General features: G+C 36.5%; 1 protein-coding gene across 5 annotated transcripts in view; it reads right to left on the minus strand.

The window, feature by feature from the left end:
• The window catches only part of SGCE (sarcoglycan epsilon), a 68,544-nt gene that overhangs the window by 21,103 nt on the left and 25,361 nt on the right, over positions 1-22,080 (minus strand). For all 5 annotated transcript variants that reach the window (XM_007195749.2, XM_007195752.2, XM_007195750.2 and 2 more), the window contains 4 exons: positions 20,746-20,868; positions 18,953-19,110; positions 12,536-12,608; positions 7,990-8,188 (listed from right to left, as the gene is read on the minus strand). In XM_007195749.2, coding sequence (XP_007195811.2) covers positions 7,990-8,188; positions 12,536-12,608; positions 18,953-19,110; positions 20,746-20,868 — 553 coding nt within the window. The remainder of the gene's footprint in view (positions 1-7,989; positions 8,189-12,535; positions 12,609-18,952; positions 19,111-20,745; positions 20,869-22,080) is intronic.

A 22,080-nucleotide genomic window follows, 5' to 3' on the forward strand; every position in this document is an offset into this window, starting at 1 on the left:
GAAATAAAATAAATATTTTAAAAACTGTTAGAAGAAAAAAAAAACTGTTAGAAGTTCTCTTGCTTTTACATAACATTGATTTGCATTTATAATTAGTAAGATTTTAAATTAATTCACTTCAAGGTAACATAAATAGGCATAAGCATACGTTTTGGGTGCTTTGAAATGTTTTATTTTTTTCCTCAAATTATAAAAGCAATATAAAAACATTACATAAAACGTGGGATATAAAAACAATTAATTTCTATTACCAAGATCACGATTTTCATTTTCCAATGTACCTTGCAGAATACTTTTCAAGTGCATATATTTTAGCCTAATTGCAATCAACCTCTAAAATATAATTTTGTATCCTGCTTTTTCACTTAATGCGTCATAAGCGTTTACCATATTGTACAGTCTTTGTAATTATATTTTTATAGAAGTATAATTTTTAAGTGCACATGATTTATTCAGTAATTATTTCAGAGTTGGACACGTAAGTGGCTTCTCATTATTTGATGTTATAAATAATACTGTAAAGACTATCTCTGTGCATATTCTTTAATGTTACTATCTTAAAAGAGATGCCTAGAACTGGAAACATTTTTATGACAGTTGACACATACTGCCAAACTACTTTCTTCTCTACTTGGATGATCCAGAAGCTTCACAAACTTAATATGTTCCGAACTGAGCTCATCATCACCCCACCCCACCTCCACCTGTTGCTCCTTCCATCATCTTCTCTCTTGGTGATTGGCATGGCCAGATGCTCAAGCACCATCATCTTTGACTCCTGTCCTTTTCCCTACATATTCAATCTATCATCAGTCTCTGACATTTACCCTGAAAGAACTCTCATACACACCTGTCCACTTTGTTCCATCCCACTGCTACCACCCCAGCTCTAGTCACTGTCACTTTCCACAGGGAGTGAAGCAACAGCCCCTTGATTGTTCTCCTTGAACCCAGTCTCTCTCACTGTTCTCAGGGAGCCTATCTACAGAATGAATGATACCAGTTTAAAAACAGAAGCTTAAAACAGAAGTTTTAAACAGAAGTTTAAAAACAGAAGTATGTTTGAAAGTTGCTAACAGAGTAGTTCTTAAAAGTTCTCATCACAAGAAAAAAAAATTGTATCTATGTGGGGTGATGGATGTTAACTAAAGTTATTGTGGTGATCATTTTGCAGTATATACTTATATCAAATCTTGATGCTGTACACCTTAAACTTATCCAACGTTATATCGTCAATTATATCACAATAAAACTGGAAAAATAAATAAGTTAATAAATAAAATGCAAACACACTACTCAAGAGAAGTAGATATTGGATTTGCCTTGTAAGTCAAAAAAACGTGTATTTATTGTTTCTTTTATAGGGCCAGTAAGTTTCAACATGTTGGCTTTTTAAAAAAATAATTTTGCACGAGGCCATGTATAACAATTATAATTCTATGCTATACATGCTAAAATACATTTTTCATAATCTGCTGTTTTCCCAGATCTTTGACATGCAGCTTTTTTTGATTTGCAGCTTTTTTGATAGGCTAGCTTTTTGATAGGCAGAAATTTAAAATTTTTATGAAGTGAAAGAAGGATGATCTTTACCTTTATGACCATAGCCACATGTTTTCAAACTTTCAAATATATGTAAACAGATGGGATGGGAGCATATTATCAAGTTCAAGGCTCTCAAGCAATGTTAACAAAACATGGTGACTCACAATCTTAGGCACTGGGTACTCTGAATAAAATTTGTTCCTTACGAAGGATTTTTTCTTCCAATTTGAACAACTCAATTTCTCTTGAGGTAAAACGCATTTACAGAGTCCTTTACACATTCAAGGTGGAGAACCGCGTTACAGGTAAAAAATTTAAGTCAGGGGCTTCCCTGGTGGCGCAGTGGTTAAGCATCCGCCTGCCAATGCAGGAGACACGGGTTTGAGTCCTGGTCCGGGAAGATCCCACATGCCGCAGAGCAACTAAGCCCGTGCATCACAGCTAGTGAGCCTGCGCTCTAGAGCCCGCGAGCCACAACTGCTGAGCCTGTGTGCCACAACTACTAAAGCCCGCGTGCCTAGAGCCCGTGCTCCCAACAAGAGAAGCCACCACAATGAGAAGCCCGCGCACCGCAACGAAGAGTAGCCCCCCGCTTGCCGCAACTAGAGAAAGCCCGCGCACAGCAACGAAGACCCAACGCAGCCAAAAATAAAAATAAATAAAATAAAATAAATTTATAAAAAAAAAAAAATTTAAGTCAAAACTCTGGTTTTTTCCAGCAACAGCCAGATAAACAGATCCAATGATTGCATTTTTTTACCTAATTGTCCAAGTCATGAATGTATTTTATTCCTTATTTTATGTATATAGAAGACAAGGGACAGTTTAGAGAAGAAAGTGTCCACATATGCTACATGCTGCCTGGGAACTCTTGAGCTCTTAAAAGAAAATGCCTCATGATTCCTGCCTCTCTGTTCCACCCCGTTTCTTTGTTCTGTGCATATCAGTCCATCAAAAAATAAGATGAAAAATAAACAAGAAATAAAACTAAAGAATCTAATTCAGAATAAGAAATAAAACAAAGAATAAGGTCACTTCTGGACTCTAGTTCTACTGCTTGCTACTCATCTTTACTGGAGAAGGGATGAATTATCTTAACAGAAGAGGGAACTGGCACACAAGGCTCAGACCTTTCTGGAGTTTTTTGTGGGAGGATTTTCCTGCTTGCAGAAAGGAGGCATTTAGGTTTGGTCTATTCTTTCAGCCATGTGGTAGGGCTTAGCAGGCCTACTTGCTAAAATGAAAATTTTAATATAAACCATTTTCTTCAAAGGTCCCTAGTGCTTCAAGATAAAAATCCAAACAATTCTTCCAGGTGTACAAGGCCTTACATGGTCTGGTCTTTGCCTCTTTGGTCGTTATCATTTCTGGATCCCTGTCCCCCATTTCCACACAAAGTAGGTTTCCAAATTGAGCAGGCTTCCTCCTACCTAATGGATTTTGCCCAAGCTGTTCCTCTGCCTAGACTCTCGCTGTCTCATTTTCTGAGCTGGCTAATTTGTACTCGTATTTTAAACTCAGATCAGGCTTCATCTCCTCTATGAATGCTTTGACATGGACCAGAAGTGGGAGAGGAGCCATCTCCGTGAATACCTCAACTGTGATAGGTATAACACTGCTTTCTAACTATCTGATTACTTGCCTGGTCCCTAACAGATGTGAGCATAGACTGCATTCTTTAAAATCACTCTACCCTAGAGACTAACACATTATTCCCCCATAAAAAATACTTAATAAATGTTAAACTATGAAAGAAAAAAAAATGAATCTATGCCTAGAACTTAGAAGAATAGATATTAAAGAAATATAGTTATAAAAAAAAAGAAATATAGTTATAGACATATAGTTTAGACATAGAGTTGCATTGATTTTTAAAATTTATTTATTTTTATACTTATAAAAATGGACTAATATTGGCTTCCAATTTTTACTTTATTAAGACTTTTTTCCAAAAATTCCAATCTCATATCACCATCATTCCCTAAAAGAAAGAATAGCTGCATCAAAAATATAGGAGGCACGTTATTTAAGAATTAAAGACTATCTTGTAAATCACCAAACATGGGGACAGATTCAGCAGAGCACTACGGACTGGCCTAGGACCATGACCTTGCATCAGGGCAGTCTTTGGCAGCCTTTGACTTACATTCTCTTCTTCAAGTGTAACTTCTCCCTGAGCCCTTTACAGGGCAAAAAGCAGACAATTAATTAGAGGGAGTACTTTGTGAGATTGTCTAGAGAATAAACTAGGATCCTCTGTTGTTGACTGAGGATAGATCCACAGGCTTTGGTAACCAGAGGAAACGGTGGTAGGTTTGACAATCTCTTATGAAAAGTGAGTATATTCTTTAATCCTCACACCCCATCATTCCCTTCATAACTACCATTTACACTGCATCACTCACCCTGAGCTGGCAGCTACGCCATGCCCAGAATGAAACATGAACCTGCCCCTCTTTCCACCAGCTTTATCCCAGGCTAAATGCATCCATGAGTCCTTAGCCTCTGGCTCAGTGTCAAGAGCAAAGCAGCCCTAAGACCACACCCAGAGAGAGCACAGTCGCCCTGAGGTTATGGGTCTGGAAAGTGAAAGGGAATCTTTTCAGGAGGTTTAGGGTTCCTTTGCAGGAGCTTACTCACTTTGAAGGAAATCTTTATAATTGTTTTCTGTTAGATTTAGAAGAAGTTTAAAGGCTGTCAGTGAGGTCGGCAGAGATGAAAAAAATGCACATCAAGAAGGATGAGGAGGGGCTTCCCTAGTGGCGCAGTGGTTGAGAGTCTGCCTGCCGATTCAGGGGACACGGGTTCGAGCCCTGGTCCGGGAAGATCCCACATGCCACGGAGCAACTAAGCCCGTGCACCACAACTACTGAGCCTACGCGTCTGGAGCCTGTGCTCCACAACGAGAGGCCGCAACAGTGAGAGGCCCGCGCACAGCGATGAAGAGTGGCCCCCGCTTGCCGCAACTGGAGAAAGCCCTCGCACAGAAACGAAGACCCAACACAGCCAAATATAAATAAATAAATAAATAAAAGAGTATTAAAAAAATATCTTGCTTTTTTTTTTAAAAAAAAAAAGAAGGATGAGGAGCTGGGAGGCTGTAGAGGGGGTGCTTGACGACTGACATTTAATGGCACTTTGGGCCGTGGAAGGGCTGTTGGTTTACTCTGAGGGTCTACTACTGAGAGCTCCTCTTTGTCTTCTGCTGTCGGTTTGGGTAACATGGCAAAGTTTGCAGTTAGTAAATTGTGGCTGCCGTGTGTAACAGGAAATACTTTCAAGGAGTTTTTTTTTTTTTTTTAATCAGAGACTGAGACTGATGCAAAATATTAAGCAGAACACGGTTATTAGGTGTTTAATTAATACTTCTGAAGGTATAAATATATTTTTAAATAAAATTTTCGAAAATAAAGGGATGCAGTTCCTTTGCATCTCTGATCCCACCCTCAATCTTTTCAATATTTCATTTTTAAAGAGATTTACAGTCCATGTTATTTTCAAAAGAAAGTACAGAGGCAAAAAGTTTTGTAAGTGAATTAAGAATCATGATATACACCATTAAAAAGAAAGGAAGGCACAAGAGATGAGTTAAGCACTGGAATTATTTCTAAATTTAAGGCAACAGGGTTTAAAAAAAAACCCTATTTTTGTTACCTTGACATTATGTAACAACCAAAGAAAATATGCAAAATCATTCCCAGGGACAAATTTTTCTCCTGCAATCATACTCAAGTAGGATCTTATTTCATTGGTGCACATATAGGGACACTGGAGTAACAGAGTTGGCACTGGGTACAATTTATAGAAATTCTATTTTTTTTTTTTTTTTTTTTTTTTTAATTTTTTTTTTTCCCCTACTTTATTTATTTATTTATTTATTTTTGGCTGTGTTGGGTCTTCGGTTCGTGCGAGGGCTTTCTCCAGTTGCGGCAAGCGGGGGCCACTCTTCATCGCGGTGCGGGGACCGCTCTTCATCGCGGTGCGCGGGCCTTTCACTATCGCGGCCCCTCCCGTTGCGGGGCACAGGCTCCAGACGCGCAGGCTCAGCAGCCGTGGCTCACGGGCCCAGCCGCTCCGCGGCACGCGGGATCCTCCCAGACCAGGGCTCGAACCCGCGTCCCCCGCATTAGCAGGCAGACTCTCAACCACTGCGCCACCAGGGAAGCCCAGAAATTCTATTTTAAAAGACTTATCATATGAATACTCTGTAAAGGTTGTGGCTTAACATTAAATTAAAACTCATGGAAAGCATTTCAAGTTGGGAAAGGATCTGAGACAACAGGGTCCAAATAAATGCCATGGGACTGACAGCACATGCCTCCCGCTAGCAGGTGTTGGGGGTCAGTCAGCTAATGACTGAATTCTCCAACAAGTACTTGTAGGACAAAAAATTCTGTTCTTAATTTAGAGTCACATGCTCAGGCCCAGCCCTAGACTCAAAGATCCAGAATCTCTAGGGGGAATCAGAGGCCAGGAACCTAGGTATATTTTTCATAAAGCTCTACTGGCAATTCTCAGGCTACACATAGTTGTGCAGCACTGTTTTAGGTCAGAATTTGGTTTAGAGAGTTGTTAGTTCAATTTAGTCTAGTTGTTTCTTAAAGTGCCTCTACAGGTGGGGTCTACACTACTGGTTAGAGAAGCGGTGAGCCCAGAAGAAAGCACAACTATGGCAAACTCTACCAATACCTGGTTTTCATGTTGTTTCCTCCAACATCTTTTGGTCATTGTTTTAACAATCACTGTGGAACACATTACCTTAAAAAACTGTTGAAAAGATTCCACATTTGGAGAATGTCTTCAGGGGAGATACCCCTGTTCATCTCCTTCTATGGTCCTCCTTTAATTACTCATTGGGAAAGAGATCCATGTCGTACCTCTCAAGTAAAATTTTAAGCTCCAGAATTATGTTTTCATAGAGAAAGCCAACCAGCAGATAGGCAAGCGATAAAGCAACTATTTTCCTCCAAGCACTTCTATATGTGCTTGACTGACTTCAAAATCCATTATTGGGGCTTCCCTGGTGGCGCAGTGGATGAGAATCCGCCTGCCAATGCAGGGGACACGGGTTTGATCCCTGGTCCGGGAAGATCCTACATGCCACAGAGCAACTAAGCCCGTGCGCCACAACTACTGAGCCTGTGCTCTAGAGCCTGTGAGCCACAACTACTGAGCCCACGTGCCGCAACTACTGAAGCCCACGTGCCTAGAGCCCATGCTCCACAACGAGAGAAGCCACTGCAATGAGAAGCCCACGCACTGCAACGAAGAGTAGCCCCTGCTCGCTGCAACTAGAGAAAGCCCGCGCACACCAACGAAGACACAACACAGCCAAAAATAAATAAATAAAAATAAATTTTAAAAAAATCCATTATTGTACCATACAAGGTACAATTTAATTCTGAAATTTGTAACTTGGACTTGGCAGCTCACTGCTTATCCTTTATCCCCCTTCGGACTACTCGCTCATACCTCATCTATGTCTATTTGTGATCTTTTCCCTTATCTCCAAAAAAGTTCTCCTTTAAAGTTTCCCTTAAATTTGATTCTTATTAACCCAGATATTCCAGTTAATTCCAGATATCATCTGTATAAATGTTACCAAGAATATGGATAAGAGTTGGAAAAGGACGTGCTACATAAAATGTGATTTATTCCATATCTCGCACTTTTATAGGATTGGTTTTGAAAAAAGGCAGATCTGCCTCAACTTACAGAACAGAAATTAAACAGCAAAATTTCATTTGACATTGACATTCGATCTGTCAATGTACCCAGGCATGAGGAGTGTTTCATAACCTCTACAAGAATGTAAGTCATACTCTGTATCTGTAAGGCTTGAGAATAGACAAGTCCCTTTCAAATGCATTGTCTCGTTTAATCATTACAACAACCCTGAGGGAGAGAGTATAGTTCCCATTGGAGCAGATGAGGAAGTTGAAGCCCAGAGGAGTGCAGCAGTTTGCCCAGTGTCACCCAGCTTGTGAGTGACAAGGCCAGGCTTTAGGAATGGGTTTCAAATCCACCCCAGCCATCAATCACCGCCACATGGTGGAAAGAATGTTAAAGGCGAAGAAATAGTTTCCTAGAATAAAGTTACAGCAGTCTGTGCGTCCTTCTGCAGCTGATAACTGGGGCATCAATTTCCTTTGAAATTCAGGACCCTAAGTAAACAGCTTCTCTATGGAAGGTACAAAAGACTTAGTGCTGTAATTTATGATGTGGATCCTGATCTACAATTAGATTTCACAGGACCTGGAACATCAGATATAAAGAACCATTAATGCAATCTCTTTGTCAATACAGAAAATTGTTAGTTTTTTCATATCTTTACAATAACTATTTCTTATTAAAAAGAAAAATGCAATAGGCCATCTTCCATCTATAATAAGTTTGATAAGATCACCATATTTAAAAATCCATACTTAAGGCAAGTCTGCTTACCCCTCCTTCATGTCATTGATGGGAAGCGGAACCCTGCCGCCCCTGTCTAGAGCTGATGTGATGTTTATGGCGTTCAGACGCTCTGGCTGCCACACATTTTTCACGGCCCCAAGAAAGTCTCCGAGAACCTCGCTGGCCAACATTTCTTCTACGTTCATATTTTTAATGAAGAATTCTGCTTGATATGGTAACGGGAAGTCTAATTTTGGTGAAAAAGGGTATGCATATCTTTAATAAAGTAGTCTTTTGAAAGGGAAACAAAAGAACAATTTGAGATTTGTTGATTTCTGTCACAATCCTGGCTTTGGGGAACAATATTATTACTGACTTTAAAGGCTTTCTATATAACAGAGACTGTATCTAAAAACACGATGTACATTAGACCCAGAATTTTATCTACAATGCAATCAAATCTAAGGGACAGCAGGGCAATTCACAATTAGAGAAAAAAAAATAAAAAGGAAAAGAAAAAAATGTCAAATCTCAAATCTGTCGCTAACTTGCCAGTGACCTGCCAGGCTCCTTGTCCTGTCAATGTACCCAGGTAGAAGGAGCATTTCCAGAACTTAGAAAAGTATTTTGTACTTGTAGTGTTTTAAAGCTGACAGATCTTCAAATACATTGTTTAATTTAATCATTACAATCCTAGGTAGTGCTATTTCCCATTTGAACAAAGGAGGAAGCTGAAGAACACAGCACCATCCTTTCTAAATAGAGAAGACACGGCAAAATATCTATACTTGCTTGTGGGTTGCTTATATATGATATGGAAAACCGTATTTTTAATTTGCAGTATTACTGATCTTTTTGGAGCATGCTAAAATGTCACATTTTACTAAAATAAATATTGATTGCATTTTCAATAAGAACTCTGAAATCATAGCTATTTCATTCTTTGGATCACTCCATAATTAAATATTCTAGAGAAATAATATTTTAAATTTCTCATGAAATTCCATATCTCACATTGTTAGAGATCTAGTTAGCTTTTTCCCTCCCCAATGTCTCATCAGTAATTTCCCTCTAAAGATGCCATAATGAATATTTTAAACCAACCCAATGTCCCATTCAGACTCTCAATATAAGAAACTTTAAATAAATATAATTTATTTCAGCTTCTCAAATGTTACTCTTCAATTACAAACTATCATTTCCTGTATTCTGGTTGTTCTGTTAAGACAGAGGATAGCTTTCTTTTTGTTTAGTAATACTTCTGTCAGAATAAAGGCTACTTTTTTTGAATACTTACTATGAGGCAGGCCAACCTAAGGGAAAGAGGTGAATTACCATATTTAACACTCACAACCAGAAGGTAAGCAGGGACTTGTATTTTTCTCCATACTTTCAGAAAGGGAAGCTGATCTTTCGATCATTTGAATTTACCTCATATGATTTTTATCTAAGCTAAAAGAGACTGTATATATAAAGTGCTCAGTGGAGCTCCCAATATAGAGTAAGAACTGAGAAAATGGTAAACTTTAGCAATTCTTACAATAATATGCACAATTACTTGGATTCTGCCCTTTACTTAAAAGGAAAAAAAATATGTCTGGACTATACACAGATTTAAAGTCCCCAACAATAATTATATTATGTATATCCTCTGACTTATTTCATTAAAACTCATGTACTATATGTTCTTATTTCTTATACTATTTTTATCTCATATACTATTCCATTCTTATTTAATAAACAAAAAACTAAAATTATATGATAAATAACTGAAACCTTGATGACTTCATTTATTATCAAGCCTCTTTAATATTAAAGGACATGTGATGCCAGAGATGAAGTCAAGGAGATATTCTGGCTTTCGAGTTTTCAGGAGCGTTTTCTGGAGTGTGGTGTCTCTCCCTAAAGACTAAGTTTTTCAAAGCCCTAATCACAGAAGGCTCTTTACTCATCCCCTACCCTGTAATTTATTCTGCTTATGATTTTGTTAGATTTGTTTGATGTATAGCCCATCTGCAATCTTCTAAAATATGCTATGTTTATTCTCTTTTATGTAGATAAGTTTCCTGTTTTATACTGATACATTTCCTGTTTTATACAGATAAACAGGAGCTTAATCATGCTACATTTTTTCCCCATACTGAGAAACAGTCATGCAGAAAAATGTCATGAAGAACAGTTTCTTGGCAATAAATAATATTTATAAATAATACCAAGTATAGTTTTTGGGTATGCTAGAAGTCTATCATCTATTAATTTCATTCAGTGAAATTTTTCTAAAAAAAGCGTGCAAAACTTTTTCCTTATTATCAGTGCCACACCTTGGAGAACTGTGACTTGGCTTTCCCTAATCCATGTGACCCTCCGTGGCTCCTTTCTGAGACTTGCGGCTGCCACGCCCTCCGAGGCTCCGGGCTGTGCAGCTGCCTGCCGTCTACCCGGCCAAGTGCTGCTGCCAGGCCTCCCAGAGATGAGTCACAGTAGCTTTCTAACTTTGGGGAAATCCCGTGCCTGCTATATTTGGATATCACAGAGGCCAAGGGAACAGTAGGCCAACAGATTGGTGGCAGGCCTCTGAGGCACTAAACCCAATTTAGAGAATCACTCTATGTACTCTCCTTGAGCTCCATGTTGTACGATTCTACATGACAGATTTCCCATTAGGTCTCCCAGAGAGGGAGACTGCTGGGCAGGGAGTTGCACTGAGCACGGTTATCCGGATATTCAACCCTTGTTACTTCTTTCCTAACCTTATCTGGGAGAAATGGCATGTGTACAGGCCATGCTCAAAGATGTACGTCCTAGTATCCACATGCATTCCATCGAGACAAGCAAGGAAACATGCCTGCCATTTGGTGCACTGATTTTCAGAGTTTGGGCCACTGACCCTGATGTAAAAGGAGGCTTTCAAAACCCACGTACTCGTGCTCCCTCAACCCTGATTTAAATAAATAGTCCCTAATGCCAACTTTCAATCCTTCAGTCATTTAAGTCTTACATTAGTATCTGCTTGAACATGGGTCCCCACATGTGTACTACCTATTGAGTACACGTGTGTGGACCCATGTACTCTGTACTGACAGATGCCTGTGTACTCTGTATTGACAGGACTGAGACCAGACTTGAGAAGGAAGAGGTTCAAAACTGTAGACCAGGCTATCTTTCAGTTTGTAGGGGCTCCCATACCTGACAAAGGGTTTTGAGTCCCTCTGAGAGCATAACAGTGAGGTTAGTGGTCCGAGCCCACTGCAATGGAAGTATATAACTAAACTGATGGATTCCCAAGGAGAAAGGGAACTTCGCAACCATTCTGCTCATTAAAGGTATTCCAAATTCTACAAGGACAGCTTGGACTGGATGCAAGTATCCAATTACAATTGGAGTCAAGAATAAAAATCTCCTTGATCCAAACATGAATACCTTCCAAAAGCCCTTGCGAAGTGGAAAAGTGGGTAGAGAGTCTTCTGTCCAGGCCAAAGGAACTGGTACTTGGACTTTCTTTTCATATATGAAGACCATTTTAAATTTTCAACTAGCACATTTGTTGTCTGCAATTATTGCAGCTAAAATGCCTGGGAAAAAAACTCATGTTAAGGGTTTCAAAACCTTCCAGCAATCTTCTCCCCAATTATGTACTGCATTATCAATTCTATCGAAATTGCTTTCTTTCATATAGTGTAAAGGTAATTTTTAACTCAGCCTTTACTGAATTATTACGAATTCCAAATTAGTAGGCTCTGATAAAATGTGTTGTGTTTGCTTATTTGTTTCCAATCGTACCAGTAAATAGAAGTAAGAATTTTCCTATCCAGGATGCACAACTGTTTTACTGTTTTGGGGGGAAAAATGCTATATCAGTTCTTCTCCTGTCACCCTCATAAATGATATCTGGTATAGTATCCCATGATTTATAAACTTTAACCACAAAGTGTTTAGTGGTATGTATTTTTCCCATTGAATGCCAAAACAGGATCAGAATATTTGAGAGTGTAATTCTTGGAATCTCTCCTGTGTCCCTAACCTTCTAAACCCTTAGGCATCACTTACAATTCAAGCATGTGTAATGATAAATTGTTGTTGGACTCCAGCAATTACAGATGCATGATTAGCTATTTAGAAAGGAGACTGTGACCCAAATTATGGTTTATTTCTGTCCATCAACAACTCTTTATCATCATATACAACTAGACTACCACCGATGATAGGTTTTAAGGTAAAATAATACCAATCATGCATTCTATGATCAGCCCTATGTCAAGCACATTTTGAGATTTAAATGATGGCATCCTTACCTCAGACTTATGAGAGAAATAGTATTCTTAGTCTCACTTTACAGATGATTTAACCAAGGCCTGGAGAAAATAAGTGGCCTCTATATTTGGCTCCCTATCCTCAGGTTTTCAGCACCAAAACACGTCATGATATTTTATAATGAGTTAAATATTGCTTAGTTTTCTACATTTTACTATTTCATTAGTTATAGTAGGTACGTGGTGCTTTAAAATCCTTAACTATGTTTTACATACATATAAAATATAATGAAATACTTCTTGCAAATAAGGAAACAATCAGCAACATATTTTTCCATACCTACCTTCTGCTGACATTATATTAATTATCAAATTATGCCTTGCAGTCTCAAAGGTACGCCTATTGTAGGCAGTTATCTATTAGAAAAAGAAAGTCATATTAAAGAAGTAAAATTCTATTTTTTGATACGAAATAACTATTAAACTCATCTTGTTACAAAAAAAAAAGAAGTAAAATGTTATTTGGAAAACGAAATTCATTAAGGACAAAATGAAAACAAATTGTCGTTCTTTCCATTTTCATTATTTGTTTATATACTTACAAAATATTCCTTCTCTGGACAAGAACTCAGAGCTTTTAGCAATATTGTGGGAAAATAGATAATTAGGTCTATTTAACATGCTAAAACAACAAGTTAAAATCAGAAAAACCCTTTTATAGAAGACCGTTAAGTGCCAGTAGCAATGCAGATGCATCATTAGTAAATGGATTAACCATTACGAATTACTTACCAGACCTGTTCTAAAATTTCAAAAAAGCCAAAACCATATATTTGTGTACTTTTAAATGGAGCTTAAGCATCATACCAGAAAGTACACTTTAAAACAAGCACGTCTCTGTGTTGTTTGCATTCAGTACTAAACTGCACACCAACCAGTCAAGAAATGTCACGAACCCTTTGGAAATCATATCTCACAATGGGAGTACAGCAGTGAGGATCACAGTCTAAGAAGCTGATGGCAAATGCTCAAAAACACAAATCAATCCCTTCGCAGAGTCAAATATTAGTAAATGTTTGCAGAGCCAATGAACTTACATCAAAGTCAATTCAGAAACAGCCACTGCAAACAACAAACAAAGCAAAGGCCAACAACAGGATATGGCTTCAAAAATCAAGGAATAATTAACTTTATAACAGATATTAAATCACTCAGACAGGCCTGCAGTACCTCAAAAAAACCCCAAATGATTGTGTAAAAGTCTTAGCATCCCAGCACTAGCCTTCTGGCAGTAACTGCAGCTGTAGTTGACACTGAGACAAAAAAGACAAAACTGACGCAAACTGAAAAGAAATATCTTCCATATTTAAAAACAAGTATCAAAGATTTTAATAGCATCACATATGAGCTTTAAATAAAATACATTACACTCATCAGAAATATTATTTGAGAGAACAGTGAAAATCAGAATTTTGGAATAAAAAATTCCAAACCTTTAACAATATTTCAAAGTACATATTCTGAAACGTGTATTATTCCACAAAGATAAAAGCACTTATCTCTCCACAATTTGTCAAATTTCTTTTGGATTTAATGACTTCTTTGCTGCTCTCTGTTGGGACACATGGTCAATTAGGTTCACAATGAACACTAAAATTAAGACTAGTCATTAAAATTAACGAGGCATTATTGTTCACAAGCAAATGAAGAAATGCAAAAACATTTGGGAATCCGCATGATTTTAAAAGTTTACCCTGCAAAAAATTTAGTAATATTCTCAGTGGAAAAAAAATACTAGATACTATTTGTTATAATATCTCAAAGCTAATGCTCAGAAAAAAAGGTTAAACATTTTCAAATTAATGGCAATATTTTTCTGGCTAGCCTTCCCATAATTATCATAAATTTCATTATTGTAAATTTCATAAATTCTAATAAGTTTTTTTAAATCAGAGGCTACACAAGAGAGTGAAGAACCTTTCATGAATCAGGAGGAAGAATTTTATTATCTGAATTTATATTTAATGCTTAATTTTAACAGCTATAACAGAATGCAATTCTTCTATGACTTCTAATGAGATATTTAAATACTGTAATATCCTCAATAGAATTCTACTTATCATGATGATGTGAAGCCCTTCATAGCAAAGAGGTATGCATGTTTGTGCACTTTCTGATCCCTTATTTCTAAAATAGTGGCTGATCTATTTTAGATGCTTAATAAGTAGCTACTGAATAAATTAATTAGTGGATACATATGATTAAATATTAGTTTAAGATATGCAAAATCTTTTGACTATATTATTAATAGAATATTTTTAAACACTGAAAATGTTATGTTATTATATATGGATGTAGAAATGAGTTATTTACAGATAAATCAATACTTGTGTTAGATGAAAGAGATGCTAAGTTTTCATAATCTTTTTTTAAATTTTAATTAATTAATTTATTAATTTATTTATTGGCTGCATTGGGTCTTTGCTGCTGCACTTGGGCTTTCTCTAGTTGTGGCGAGGGGGCGCTACTCTTCGTTGCAGTGCGCGGGCTTCTCATTGTGGTGGCTTCTCTTGTTGTGGAGCACGGGCTCTAGGTGCACAGGCTTCAGTAGGTGTGGCACGTGGGCTCTAGAGCTCAGGCTCAGTAGTTGTGGTGCACGGGCTTAGTTGCTCCACGGCATGTGGGATCTTCCTGGACCAGGGCTTGAACCCGTGTCCCCTGCACTGGCAGGCAGATTCTCAACCACTGCGCCATCAGGGAAGCCCTCATCATCTTTTTAGATAGTATCTGATACATATTCATAACATTGTATGTTGGTAGTAAGGTATAATGCACCCCTGTGAATCCTGGCTCAACACATGTGTTTCTCTCCTATCCTAGCCTCTTGCCTCTCTCCAACCAGAGTAACCATTTTGGATTTTGTGTTTATCATCCCATCCATTTTAAATATAGTTTTATTATCCATGCATATATGCTTAAAATATATTGTCCATTTTTCTGTTTTTTGAGCGCCTATAAAAATAGTAAACTGTATGCAGTCTTCTGGGGTTTGTTTGGTTTTTTTCAACATTACATTAAAAACATTCATTCATGTTGCCAGGCAAGCTTAAGTTCATTGCTGCTATAAATGTTCACTGTGTGAATACTCCACAATTTATCTATTCTCTTGCTGCTGGACTTCTGGATCTCAATTGGTTTGTGGGTTTCCAATGTTTTCCTATACAAACATTGCTCAATGAACATGATTGTGCATGCCTTTGGGTGGACATTTGCAAGTGTTTCTTTTTCTTTTTCTTTTTTTGGCCACGCTGCGTGGCTTGCAGGATCCTAGTTCCCCGACCAGGGATTGAACCCGGGCCACAGCAGTGAAAGCACCAAGTCTTAAACCACTGGACCGTAAGGGAATTCCCTGCAATTGTTTAAGTGCATATCTGGAAGTGGGACTATTAGATCATAGGGTACGGTGATACTCAGCTATGTGAAATATTCCGTTTTCCAACCCACATCCACTGCAATGACCTTTACTGAGGATAAAATTCTCACTGTGGTTTTAATTTGAATATTCCTCCTTACTGATGAGAGTAATTTTCTTTACTTAAATGGCATTGATGTCTCCTCTTTGGTGAAATGTCTGTTCATGTCTTTTTCTTATTGAAATTGTAGAAGTCCTTTTTTATATACTACATACTTATCATTAGTCAGCTATATATATTTAAAATATCATCTTCCAGCTTGTGGGTTGTCTTTTCTTTAATGGTTTCTTTTGATGAACAGAAGTTCACAAGTTTAATATGGTAAAATTTATCAATCTTTTCTCTTAAATAAAAAAATTTAGGTGTTAAGGTATCTTTCCCTCCCCAAAACTCAGAAAGATACTCCTCTACAGTTTTATATAATAGTTTAAATTTTTGCGAAATCCTTAATCTACCTAGACATGAGTTTTGTATTTCCTGTGAAGTAAGAATCTAATTTTATGTTTGCCATATGGCTGAGCACCAGTCAATAAATTGACCTCCTTTTCCCTAATCTGTGATCTCTGGCACCACCTCTTTAGACATAGATCATTGTTCTTTATGTAGATGGATCTGTCTCTGGGCTTCCTATTTTATTCATTGGTTAATTTGTCTATCCCTGTATCAGTACAAACTTATGATTGATTACTACATATTTACAATAAATCTTGCTATCTGGAAAGGAAAGAAATCTTTCCCCTTTTTATTCTTCTTTAAGCATGTCTTGATTTTGCTTTATTATCTTCTTTATAAATTTTAGAATTAGTTGCCAAGTTCCATGAAATAACCTACTGAGATTTTTTTATTGGAACTGCATTGAATCTATAGATCAATTAGGGGGAAAGTGATGCTTTCATGATTTTCAGTCCTCCTATCCCTGAATGAACTATCTTTTCATTTATATAGGCATTCTTTAATATCAACAAAGTTTTATAATTTTTCCCATACAGAACTTGCATACCTTCTGTTAGATTTATTCCAAGTACATTATAATTTTGTTGCTACTAAAAAAATGGTATCTCTTAAAATCATGTATTTTTCTCAGTACTTGTTATTTAATGAATAAATATAACTAAATCTTTTATATTGATCCCATAGCTTACTGCTAGGCTTTCTGAAGATTTTAATAGCCTATAGACTCTTTATATCATTGATTATTCCATTTCTTCCTTTCGAATAGTTATAAATTTCTTTTTCTTTCTTTACTGCACTGGATAGGACTTCTAATATATTCTGTAATAGATGTGATACAGGGGGTCATTCTTGTTTTGTTCCTGAATTTAAATGGAATTCCTCTAGTGTTTTCCCATTAAAAAATGATGTTTGCTATTATTTTTGATAAATAACCTATTAGGTTAAGAAAGTTCACTTATATTCCTAGTTTGCTAAGAGTTATTTTTTTCTTATCAAGAATAGGTGTTGGGGCTTCCCTGGTGGAGCAGTGGTTGAGAATCTGCCTGCCAATGCAGGGGACACGGGTTCAAGCCCTGGTCTGGGAAGATCCCACATGCCGTGGAGCAACTAGGCCACAATTACTGAGCCTGTGCATCTGGAGCCTGTGCTCCGCAACAAGAGAGGCCGCGATAGGGAAAGGCCCGTGCACCGCAATGAAGAGTGGCCCCCACTTGCCGCAACTAGAGAAAGCCCTCGCACAGAAACGAAGACCCAACACAGCCAAAAATAAATAAATAAATAAATAAAATTTAAAAAAAGAATAGGTGTTGAATTTTATTAAATGCTTTCTCTGAATCTTCAAGGTGATTGTGTTTTTCTTTTTTAATCTAGCAAGGTGGTGACTTACATTTATATATTTCTTTTATAACTTTACTGAATATTTTAAAAATTATTCTGACAATAACTCCAAATAACTTTCTTTCTTATATCTACATATATTTCTATCTTATATCAACATTGCCTTAAGAAAGCAGATTTATAGATAGAAATCACTGAAATGTCATGTTAATACAAACCTCAGTTCAAATGAAGAAACACCTTCTCTCAGCCAGCCTGGAAGCTCATATCCAGAGTCCACGGCTGACTAAAACTTTGGAGAAAAACTCAAAGCATGTAATCTCCTGAGAATCTGCAGAAATTCTGCAAATTTTTGGTGGTAGAACACATGCCACGCAGGACATATACAAACTCCTGGCAATTCCACTAGCAGTTCCTAGGCTGGTGCCCTGGTCACTACCAGTAAGCTTTTATGGAATTGAAGAGTTAAATTCCAATTTAAGATCCTAGAGGCATATAGGCATAAAACTATAGTAGGCCTCTCCTGCCATTAATTGCCATTATAATTCTGATTTTGTTAGGTATAGTAAAGAGTGAAACACTTTTAGCTTTTATATCCATTCATTAAAAAAAAATTAATTCCCATTAAAGGTTCGATGTCATCATTGTTTTTGTTATTGTTTCAATTTCTAATATCTTCCAGGTATGATATTAGGTACTGGTAAAAATCTGATTAATTATAGCACCATCATCACTCCCAAAGTAAAGGTCAAACATATCCGCATGGCTTACAGAGCCCTCAAAGATCTGCTCCTACCAACATCAACACCTCCGTTCCCATCATTTGCCCTCTGGAGTGCATCCTGTTCTCTAGCCACACTTGCAGTTCTTTAAGACTATGTGGTTATGGTTATGCCTCCAAGATTTTGATGTGCTGCATCTTCTGCCTAAAATAGCCTTCCTTCTACTTAGTGAATTTCTATTTACCCTCTTGTAACTCTGCATCAAACAGCACCTTCTTATTATAACAGTTATGTCAGTGCTGGCTAAGTCTGAGTTTCCATTCCAGTGCTTCAACCCCTGAACTGTAAGACACGGCAGGGCACAGCTACTCCTCATCTTTCTACCACCGACACCTATCATAATGTTCAGCACATGGTAGGGGCTCAAAAGACGTCTCCTTAATGACTGAATGAACATGAAATCTGAAATTAAAATTTGGAGAAAATAAGTGTTTTAAGTTTTTGTTCATTTTCTTAAATAGAATTCACAGTAATTTATTTCTTTTAAATACCTTTTAATTTTTTTCACTAATTTAGATGGCACTTTTTTTACATAAAAGCTGAAACAAAAAACTCTGTAGATGAACAGAAAGGAATGGTACATTTCCAAATGTTATCTAGTGTGTTTTCATGCATAAAATACTGAAAACCACTGCCATGTAATTTTAATTACAACATTTGAAACTCAAATTACAAAAAACCAAGAATATAATTTTGCTCTTTCTAAGTAAATTACCTCAATGACTGTTGGTTTCCCCACATTTTCAGCCGTTGGAGACCCATATAGGACTCCATCACTATATGGTGTCCTTTGGATATATCGAAGCCATCCAGGCCGGTCTGGGTAACCCATTAAATTTGTGTTAAATGTTATGGGATCATTACTAATCTCGCCTAGGTAAGAAACACAGAAGTAAGATATAAGACAGTTATTTTCACATGTTGCTTTGATTGTTTCAATAAAAATGTGTCTGTCTAAAATTTTTTTTCTTAACATTTGTAGCAAATTAAATACACACCAAAAAAAAAATCCATCTGGGAATTTGGATTAGGGCCTCGTGTAAGAAAAAAATCCTTTTGGTTGTTTAGTTAGTCTAGAAATCTGATTCAACAAAGAAAGCATATTCATACAATTTGGGGGTTAATTTCCTTTTCTTTTTTGGGGGGAGGAGGTCACATAGCAGTGGAAAAGTTCTACCAATGAGACAACTATCTTTCAGGAAAATCCCCTAATCATGTTGATGTATTCATTCTTCTGAGAAACCTTCCTTTCATGAAACTCTGAGCACTATCAAACTCATCTTAAGGGATATCTCAAAATTATAAAAGCGTCATCAAAACAAAAATTATGTAATTTAAAAACAATGGAGGATGAGTTGAAAAAATCCAAATCCAAATCCAAAAGAACTGCAATAACATGACATTTATTAATAATAAACAATAATCATGGTGTCATTTTATTAGCATGTGCCTGGCCTCTACAGGCACTATTTCATCTGATTTTCAAACATACCAATGAAAGTAGTACTCTTATTAGCCCTAATTTTATTGATGAAATATGTAATTTTCCATGTTAATTCTTCATGGCCACACTAAGTGGTGAAACTAGAATTTAATCCTGGCTGACTCCAGAAACTATGCTCTTAACTACGTTTTCTTCTCCAATGTTGAAGCTGCTGCTCACAAGGTTTAGCTATATAGTTTTGCAAAAATAGAATGCCCCTCATGAGAAAACATTTTTTAAGTAATTGATGAAAAGACTGCCTTGTTTCTTGAATGCTGGTGAGAACATGCTTAACTATATTTTATGAGTGTTTTCAGGTATGCTATTCATCATATAATCCACAAAAATAATATTTATATTAATTCTAATGCTGTAATTTTCAGAAATTCATTTTTATTTGTTACTTAAGTAAGAGTCATAATAACAATGTATTTTCTCTTGCTATTTTTTCTGTATCTTCGTTCATTTGATGGCATTTGTGACAATCCAACATAACGTAATTTAAACCAATAGTGAATTAAATAGGACTTCGTAACTGGTACTACTTTGAAGAAAAATTAATCTCCATTATATGATTATGAAGTTATACAAAATTATCTCATATTGTAAAAGTTTTTTTGAGAACTCTTTCTTAATACCATATTTCATTCTCTTCTACAACATACGTATAGTTTTCCAAAAATCAATGTACTATGTAAGACTCTAAGTCTTAATGTGGAAAATTGTAATTGTACATCTATAATTATTTCTCTGAGAATAGAGGTAGATCATTTGTCAGAAGCACAAAACTCAAGACTAGGAAATCAGAAATACGCTTTCTTTAAATTTCAAAAATGAATTATTTCCTTCGGTAATTAAATTTCTAATCTTAATATGGGAAATATTCTATAACAATCAATTTATCACATATCCAGACCATGTCAAATAATGTCAGTAATATCTGATCATGTATCATCTAGATTATGCACATCGAACAAAAATAAAAATTTAGTAAATTAACCACTTTTTTTCCCACCAGAACATACCAGGTTTTGGGTAAGGTGGAAATTCCCCCTTAAAATACTCTCTTTCCAAAACATGAACAAAGAGGACACCTGCAGATGGGTAGACATTCCGATCAGAGTGCACCTTGGAGAAAATAGTGTACACTGAAAACAAAGAGGGAAGATAAGAGACAGAAAGACAAATAATGAGCTCTGCTTTTGAAAATTCACTTAACACTGTAAAGAAGGGTTTCACTATGTAAAAATTTCTGAGAAAACTGAAGCAACATGCAAGATTGTTAAGAAGTTTGTTTTAAAGGGGAGTGGTTTTAGGACAAAACATGGAACAACTCTCAACTTGCTGTGTTTATAGACTTTTCAAATATTATGTAAGCAGAATTAGGCACATTTAATATTTTAAATTATTATTAAATAATAAAGACATCCATGAAATCTCTTTTGTAATTTTTATGGAGATTATTACCAACAAAATACATCATGAGAACTGACCAGCTATATAATTGCTATGGTATATTTTTTCTTTTTCCTTTTTTTCAAAGCAAAGTATAAAGAGGTATTTTTAAATGGTAACAATCTCCACCGTATTAACTGTTTGCCAGACAGGGCATATCGGACTACATGATACCATTGATATATGTAAGGGGACTTTCATATATATTGATACTTATAAAAATGCATTGGATACTCTTTCTTTGAGTGTTATTCCCCCCCATCTTTCCTGGAAGTGATTTATTCCACTTTACCTGATCTCGACATTTAATAATTCACACATACAATCTAGTCTATTATGCTACCTCCTAAATAAGCAATAACAATTACATAATAAAATTCAGTGCAAATCATTTCTTTAAGTGAAATGGGGCAGATTTCATGATTTACTGGTTACTTACGATACATGATGTGAGTACATTAAAATGACCAAATTGGTTTGATTAGTTTCAACTTATCGTCTTTTCCTCTGATATCATCATCTCCACCAACACATTACTGCCATTACCCTTGTCACCTCTACAATCTCTTTTGGTTTTCTATCTTCCTGTTTGGCTACTGGCTGCAATTTTTAAACAGATAAACCCTATCAGGCAAGTTCTTTCTCTTAGTCACTGATGTATTTGTAAATGTAGTAATTAACCTTAAGAACCCAAGGCCGCTCACTCCCGGGCTCACAACTAACTAAAAGCCCTTGGATGGCAAAATCACTGACAGTGAATTTTTCAGCATAAAAATAGGAACTCCCACAAAAATGTTTCTTTATCTGTGAAAACTTGCCCCTACAGTTCTGTGGATGGCTGCCAAAAATGGGGAACTGAACTAAAATATTTGGCTTGTAGCTTCATGTATCCATAGCTTTACTAC

The sequence above is a fragment of the Balaenoptera acutorostrata genome, chromosome 7 (assembly GCF_949987535.1).
Source record: "Balaenoptera acutorostrata chromosome 7, mBalAcu1.1, whole genome shotgun sequence".
In the NCBI taxonomy this organism is placed as follows: Eukaryota; Metazoa; Chordata; class Mammalia; order Artiodactyla; family Balaenopteridae; genus Balaenoptera; species Balaenoptera acutorostrata.